The sequence below is a fragment of the Crassostrea angulata genome, chromosome 6 (genome assembly GCF_025612915.1).
Source record: "Crassostrea angulata isolate pt1a10 chromosome 6, ASM2561291v2, whole genome shotgun sequence".
Classification (NCBI taxonomy): Eukaryota; Metazoa; Mollusca; class Bivalvia; order Ostreida; family Ostreidae; genus Magallana; species Magallana angulata.
In genome coordinates this window covers 1,669,608-1,678,236 of record NC_069116.1, presented here as the reverse complement: position 1 = coordinate 1,678,236, position 8,629 = coordinate 1,669,608, and the positions used below count along the sequence as shown (strand labels likewise).

The 8,629-nt window shown below is 30.1% G+C and overlaps 2 protein-coding genes across 2 annotated transcripts; both read left to right on the top strand.

The window, feature by feature from the left end:
* Positions 1–2,699: 2,699 nt before the first annotated feature.
* Positions 2,700–4,398, top strand: LOC128190524 (uncharacterized). Its single transcript, XM_052862604.1, has 5 exons — positions 2,700–2,800; positions 2,899–2,969; positions 3,099–3,218; positions 3,750–3,785; positions 4,289–4,398. Exons 1-5 carry the CDS (start codon positions 2,706–2,708, stop codon positions 4,396–4,398), a joined length of 432 nt encoding a protein of 143 aa, XP_052718564.1. The 5' UTR covers positions 2,700–2,705.
* A 287-nt stretch (positions 4,399–4,685) lies between these two features.
* Positions 4,686–7,796, top strand: LOC128190527 (uncharacterized). Its single transcript, XM_052862608.1, has 3 exons — positions 4,686–4,814; positions 6,123–6,175; positions 7,579–7,796. The coding sequence occupies exons 1-3, from the start codon at positions 4,771–4,773 to the stop codon at positions 7,794–7,796; spliced, it is 315 nt and encodes a 104-aa protein (XP_052718568.1). The 5' UTR covers positions 4,686–4,770.
* Positions 7,797–8,629: the final 833 nt, after the last annotated feature.

The following is an 8,629-nucleotide window of genomic DNA, read 5'->3' as shown; positions in this document are numbered from 1 at the left end:
GGACAGGCCTATACCAAAGTTAAATTGCCTCCCATATACTCGAAATGTAGCAAAAAATTGCAGAATCGCTCAGAAACAATTTTGGAGAAAATTAATGAAGCTACATTAAAAATAACAGTATAATTATTCATAATAAATCATTTTGATGCTGTAAATACCTTTCATCTAAAATTTAATTCATATTAATGAAGACTTCAACACTTACCCCAGCAACGTTTTTCACTCGCTTCGAGTTGACATTCGGAACTATCGGAATTTTTCATATTAATTGCACTGAGTTAGAGTTATCTCCCGTATTTCCTATGACAAACAGAATATATATATATATATATATATATATATATATATATATATATATATATATATATATATATATATATATATATATATATATGACAAATGGGCAATGTAAATTAACACCTTTTTGTAATATCGAGTTTATCCATGCAAATGTGATATTGGGGAAACAAAAACTAAAGAGCCTCCCGTGATTAAGCGTGAATGTAATGCGCATGCGCAAGATTGTAAAATCCGAAAAATCCATTTGATTTCCGGATTTTCAAAATAAATTTTCTTTGATTTTTAATTAGCGAAGCTTGTTTGAGAAAAAATAAAAACAAATTGGTAATCTTCACGTGCCAATAATGTTTAAAATATATGAAACAAATGACAGTACTATTCCAATTTCTCGGTACAAAAGCCCAAAAAATTCGAGTCTATATATTATTTTAATATAGTAATATAGATAGAAGTACCTAAAGAAAATATATTTAGTACAAATGTTTATTGTAAACAGACAATTGGTTTGAAGGAAAATAATGGACATCATTTCTTACAAATACTACAGTATAAATGCAGCACGGGAGTTAAGTGTAAAGTCATATCTTTCAAATCAGTTTTTGTAAACAGTGCTTAAAGAGACAGTACAGCTGAAAACATGTGTGAATAACTTCAGATTTACCTATTATATCGTTAGAAAATAAGAAATAACGTTGATTGTACTAGTTGAAATACTTAAAAATCCCTTTTATATACTTAATCAACGTAATTATGAGCTTCGAAATGTAAGGGTCGTACAAACCGGAATAATTTAATTCTGGTTGTAACGCGGCATTTGATTGGATAGAAAAATTTAGTTAAATTTGTATAACCTGGTTTGCACGTCACAAGACACGTCACAATGCACCGACGTAATAATTCACTTGACGTTACGTTTGAATTTTGAACAGATTTATATCATTTTTAAAAGTAAAACGGACTCAATTTGTACAGCAAATTCCAGAAAATTAAATTATAAGGAATGAACTCAATATCTACCCAAGTTATACTCGTATAACCTGGGTTGGAGCAATTTACGCTTTTTTATAATCCGCTTCGCGGATTATAAAGCGTAAATTGCCCCAACCCAGGTTATACGAGTATAACTTGGGTAGACATTGAGTTCATTTCTTAAATAATCTTATATCGTTTATTTGTACCACGTGGTCTTTGATTGACAGTTATTGACACGTGCTGAAAACTACAAGACCTTCCTTCGACTACGGTCATCATGGTATACGAGGTTAAAGGGACTCTCTTAACGGAACACATCCCCACTTACTCGATAATTTATAAATGGTTTACCAATTTCGGTTCATTTTAAAATGAACAGACATAAATACTAGTATGTCAAATATCCCCTCAAGGGGCCTCATTTGCAAAAATGGATTTATGTTGAAGCAATTCCTATGATAAACACGAAAAATACATGCTTACAAAATAATAATTGTGGTTATTTTAAACATTTGAACAATTATTACCTGGGAGTAGTAGAAAAGACATACTTTTATCAACAAACATGTCCAGGAGAATCTTCGCGAGCCCTGCATGTGTTTTGTTTACAGTAAATACGCATGCTTAGTAATATAGAGAGCTGAACCCCGTAACACGTTGCGATGTTAATATGTGATAGGTTATACGTAATTATTAATGGATCTGCGGCCACTTGTATATTTGAGGATAAGAATGTAAACGTTTCTCAGATTGAATTGTTTCTACCCGAAACTGGCCAAAAATGTTGCGAAAAGATATAAATCCTCAAATGTACAAGATACCCCTCCCCTTAAAATGCTTTACTTTGCTTACTAGAACTCAGTATTTTGAAATAGAATGATCATTGTTGACCTAAATTAAAAAAAAGTTATGAAAAAATGTAAATCTTAACTTTCTTTAAAATACAGAGATAATCTTTTTAAATATATAAAATAGGTTCAATCATATGACCACTCGTAATTCTATTCAAATTAATCTTTAAAGTGCCAAATTTTAGAGAATATATTAATTTGTTATTTATTCAAATTCAATTTTTGTTTTTCAATTAAAAAAAATAATTTAGTTCAATAAAAAAATGATAGATTTAATGTTGTAAAATATTTTAGAACTGAAACTCAATCAGAATTTATTATTCAGTAACATTTAATGTAGTTGACTGTGCAAGAAGGCGTATAAACTGATTGTTTAACCAGACTTGCTGTCGTCGATAAATGTATTACAACATTATAAAAACAATCTGTATAATTTTTATTTTTTAGTAATTAATAATGGAACATTGTGTGAATAAACATGATGGAACTACACAGCTTTCAAGTGTTGTCTGGTTAAAGCAGTCCAAAAGTCAACAAGAATGATATAAAGGGAAACTACTCAACTTTTCCTTCTTTTCAGAAATGAAGACCATTGCACTGTACGTGGTTGTGGGTTTTAGTGGAATCATCTTTGTTACTGCTGACAGACAGGGAGATTTGGGGTGTGACTATAGAGCGTATGTACCATATTTATCTACATATGTTGTTGTTTTATCACTTTTCATGTACAATTACAGAGGCTAATAAAAGGTTCACTTGTATTTTTCCTTTTAAGATTTCTATCAACGTGTTGTAGTGATGATTTTGACAGTATCCACAATGGTACAAGTACTAAAAAATGCAGCGGTATGTATACCTCCTATAAGGATAGATCATGCCAAGATAAATAAATTCAGTATAATGCAATATTTTATACAATGTTTTATATATAGAAACCCGAAATCTGTGGCTATTTAACCATTTGTTTTGTTCTAGCTTGCATTGGACGTTTATGTAGATCAGAGTGTCCCCGGGGATATTATGGAGAACAGTGTGATGAAATCTGTACTTGTGGTGCTGACGTATGTGACGATGTGTTTGGATGTATAACTACTGGTAAAAGGATGCATACTCTATGTTCATCATGTACTTTCTAAAAAGCTTGTTTAAGTATATGTATCAGTTGTAACTTTGATCTTTGGGGAGAGGACTTACATAGATACAGCCTGATTATCAATCCTATTATGTACTTATTTAAAAAATTAAATATTTGTTTGAATAAAAGATTATTCTGTATAGAACTTGATTATTATTATCATATTGGTAAAAATCATTCATTTTTTTCTTTACAATTGTAATATACGGTTTGCTTCAGAGGGGTTGCTGGTTTCTTTTTTGTCTCAATTCTTTTTTGGTAACGTTTTCTTTATCTAAATTTACTGTAAATATTTGAGATGGTTTCAAAATTTAATCATATTTCTGAAAGACTCTCTAGTTTTTTTTTTAAACTGGTATATTTTTACTTTTTAATTTCATTTATTCAACGGTATTTTGGGAATTGAAAATTTAAAAAAAAACGTCAATCTTGAAAAGAAACACTTCATTCAGATAAGTTGTTTAATAATTAATTTCTTCATTATTCTCCAGAAAAAACTTCAACATCGGTAGATGAAAAGAGCACAGGTAAATGTTTATTAAAAGTATCCTGTTGAACATTCCTTAAAAAATGATCATCTGTCATATTTGCTATACCCAACTTTTAGCGCCGTCTTCATTCGTTAGTTCATCTAATTTTGAATTAAATGTAAGTTGCTTCTAACTTTCCTCATATAAACGTACATGTAAAAACTCTGTTAAACCTCACAAAAAGTAAACATCTTTATTAATGTACTGCAAGATATTACATTTTAATAGAATATGTTTCGAATATGTTTAGTTAAATATGTTAAAATATATATAAGCTTCAAGATGAATTTATTTAGGAAATTCAGGGTTCATAAAATATTTAACCCATTATTCAAAAACAAAACACCAAACGAAGGACCATTTTAAGTTGTGCATTTGGAAACAAGTTAATTTTTATAATATTTCATTTTTGTTGTTGTTGTTGATGTGAAATCAAGGAAATCTTTAAGCTACATGCGTTTAGTGCTTTATAAATGACGGTAACTATAATCAAATTATAGACGAACAACAAGGAAAACCGTCAGGAATGGTTTTAAAAATTTCGTTGTCTGCGTCATTATTCATCATAATCGTGTTGCTGGTGGTACTACTAAGTGTAGTTTACAGGTAAGACACGTTTTATTTTAACCTCAGTAGTCGGAAATCTATAGAAAAAATTATGTGTATTACTTCTTCTTTACATAATTAATACATAAATATGATGATTTGAATACTTCATCACAGAGCAAGAAAAAATAACACAGGATACCCTACAGTTTCCACTGAAAGAAATGCATCAAACGGTTTGTTTTGAATCGTTTTTTCCCAATCTTCCGGTTTTTCTCAAAACAGTGAGTTTTTTTTTAAAGCCGTTGGTATATTTTGCAATCTAATTTCAGCAGTTTCATCATCAGAAGACATAACTAGAGATTCACCAGTAATCTATGCTGCAGTTGTGCGTCCTAACAAGAAACCGGCTAGGAGTATAGAACAGAGCGACCAAATGTACGGAAATATGCTAAAGCTCCAAAAACCGACTCGAGGGAGGTATACTATTTTTAAATCATGTTCCGGTTTAACTTAGCAGTTAACAGATTGCAAAGATTATCTTGGCCATATATCAATACAACTTTGCTGTTATTGCCTACACATTTTAACAAACTATGATTAGGCCTATGGGGGAACTCTCAAATTATTGGCCATAAATGTTTTTGATAACACTATCGTACATGTATTTTTATATATCTTTAGCATTTGTCTTGAATTGGGTAACCTTTTGTTCATAGAATTTGAACAAACTTTAAATTCATTTGCTGTATACGTATTGCCAAGACGATGCCAAGGATGTCTGTTTAACGATTTAAAACAGAAAAATAAAAAGTTTAAAAAAGTTTATTTTGTGGACATACGAAAACAAACGTTTGTTAAGAAATCTTATTTGAGCTATATGCCGGATGAACTGAAGAGAATCACACAAAATCCCATTGAAAGTCTTTTGGCATAATGAAAACATTGATTTTGTGAGTTTTCAAAGAAGTCATTATATTATTTCTTTTAAGGAGGCTGGGGGGTCCAAACAAATTGTCTCCAAAATTCACCAAATTTGCAGAAATGTTTCATATAATCTAAATTTACATTTTAGTGTGAAAGACCACATCACAATCATCGTTAATTTTATCATTTATTGCATCTGAAAAAATTGCAAATTAAGTAAAAAAAAATTATGAAAAATATATGAAATATTAGTAAAGGCAAAAAACATACCAATAACATCACAAAACATTAACACAATAACAAAAACTTAACATTATTTGTTATATAAAAAATATCACAATTTTACCAAAAATATATATGTCATACAAATGCAAATATGTACAACAAAAAAAAGTAGCCACAAGTTTTTTTTCTCCAAATTTTAAAATAATAATAATCAATACATGTGTAGTAAAGATTGAGCATTTAAAAAAAAATTGTGAAATTATAAAAAAAGAAAAGAAATAAAAGGTAAATATTAGAACGAAATATTAGGAGTTTTACAAGTACCTCCCTTTGACAAGTTAGAAATGCTGAAAAACAGCTGAAGTGATTTTTTGCATCTTGTAACCCTTGGTTTACCATCAATCTAATCTTTAAATAATGCTTCAGTATCATCATATACATTTCTTTCAAAAGACAATTTCAGTTCGAAGTAAGAGTTATAAAACATTTAAGTGAAAATCTTTTTTGTGTAGAGATAAAAACGCTTTAATATGGCAGCCACCCCCCAGCCTCGTTAAGTGTGACTTAAGTTTAAATAACGGCCATCTGAAAACACTTGTCTTTACTGTTTTTCACATTTTAATGCATAATCAACAGGAAAAAGAAAGCAAGGACCTCTAAATTCAACAAGAGTATCAATGCAATGAATGGTAAGGAATTTTTACTAGCTTAATCTTTTACGTGTCTACGAGGGGCATTCAAAATATAATGTCATTAGTACAAAATAACACAATAAGATACTTTTAGTTGTTTTTAATGGTAAGTTCAAGATACTGTGTTTTAGCAGACACACATAATTTCATCGAATTTTGTCCAAGCTTTAAATGCATTTATATAATGATTATTGGGAATGGTACTGATAAATGACAGCCCAAGGCATTGCTCGAATCATATCTTCGTCCTGACAAGTGCCTTTTTAATTTAGGGAAAAAATATGCAGGGAAACAAGTCAGATAAATAGGGAGGATGAGGATTGGACAAAACATGAATTGTTTCTTTTTTTGCAAAAATAATCTCACAATCTGGGATTTAAATGCTTGGGAATTGTCATGAAGAAGTCAAATGTTGCGATTTCCAGACTTTAGTCTCTTCCTTAGGTAATTTTTCTTAACATTCTTCAGTAAACAACTTTTGTATACATGCCCTGTGATTGATCGGCCTTTTGGAATAGCAACTTGAACTACAGGACCTTCACTATTACAGAAAATTGCGTATAATACTTTCTTTTTACTTTGGCATCGTTTTGCTATAACAGAGCGTTTTGCCTTTTTAGTCAACTACATCTTGTCATCAATTTTCCTCTGAGGTTCAATATAATGTATCCGTGTTTCATCACCTTTTAAAATTTCCGATAAAAGCTGTCCATTGCAATTTTTGTAGATTTTAAGTATTTTTTTTGTTTTACACATTTTAACCTGCAATCGTTTTTGTTTTTCTGTTATAATATGAAATATCCACTTGCACTAACCTTTCGGAGGCCATGGTGGTCTTTTAAATTGTAAATACTGTCCTAAATACTGAATTTGCTATCTGTTGAGTACTTAATCGACCATTGTATTACATTCGTTGAAGCCGTACGTGTTGCTCCAAGACGTTGCTTATCCTTAAGGTCCGTTTGGCTATTTTTAAGATTGCTGACCAACCTATAAATTTGTCTCAATGACATTCACTTGTTTCCATACACATTACACAGTTCTTTGAAAATTTCTTTGAGTCTTTACCTAGCCTGACACTTGCTTTATGTAGCCTTTTATATCAGCCTTATTTGATGACTTACCAGTCATATCTTTATACAGTGTCAAAGGAGTATTTGATGAAGAAACGTAGTCAGATAAACGGCCATGACTAGAATATGAACCAAATCATGCATAAAAAGAAATTTAAAGATCGACTGAACCTTGCATTTCATAAAATCTGATTAGTGACATTATTTATTGAACACCCCTCGTATCAGCTTTCCTATATGCAATCAATATGCATTTTTTTAGTTCATAACTTAAATTATATGTAAAATTATTATTGCTATTCTTACAAATGAATATATAAATTGAAGAGGAAGCTGTAAAAAATGGTACCCCGGCAACCTACTCCTTCGTGGAACCTCCTAACAAAATTTCACCCCTGGATGTACGAAATCCTGATAGGACTTTATCACTAGATAAAGGACATCCTGACAGGACCTCATCACTGGATGTAAGACATCATGGTAGGACTTTATCATTTGATGAAGGACAGTACGATCAGGAGTATGGAAACATGACAATGTGTTAGTAGGAGAACCAAAGAGAATATTCGTTTAAAGATAGCAACACTAAAGATGTACTTTACACTCAAGGTCCTGCGTGATGTGTTAGATTTCATAACGAACCGTTTCGACTTTCATGAATTCAATTTTTGAATCACAAATATGTTTGTAAAAATAGATTTAGTTAGAAATATAATGAAGTATCAATGTCATTCTGATTAAATCTAAGAAACATAATGTGAAGATACGTTATTAATGATTATACATTTTTTGCTTTTAAAACTCACAAACAAAAATTTGGTGAAAGTTAATTTCTAAATACTGCATACAACTTATATGGTTTGTTTTTGCATGTATGAGCTAAATATGGTATATTGACAACAGAAGGATTTAATCGTAATGCAAACATTTGTGTAATTCGACTCGTGCTTTTCCTTTGATATTAAATGCCAATTTCAAAAATGCAAATTTACTTATCAGGAATTGGTTTTGTACCCTCATATTATGTATATATTGATAATTTCTCCTATTAATTGCTAATTTAGAAAACATCATTGATGATATATTTATTTATCATTTAAATAAATTATTTAATAAATTAATATGAACCATTTTAACTGATGAGAAAATGTGTTACGTAAGTTATTCACAAAAACTTGTTATTTTTTATTATATATTGGTGAATATTACAGATGGTTTTGACTTTAAGTTTGTAATTTCGAAGAATTAAATATAACATATCAAGGAAATTTTAATATTTATTCAACATAGAAAAATGTGACGGAGGTTCGATCAACTAAATTAATCGTTCTTATAACGTAAAGCGGGTTTCCATTTTCGTGGAAATTTAACTTTGGCT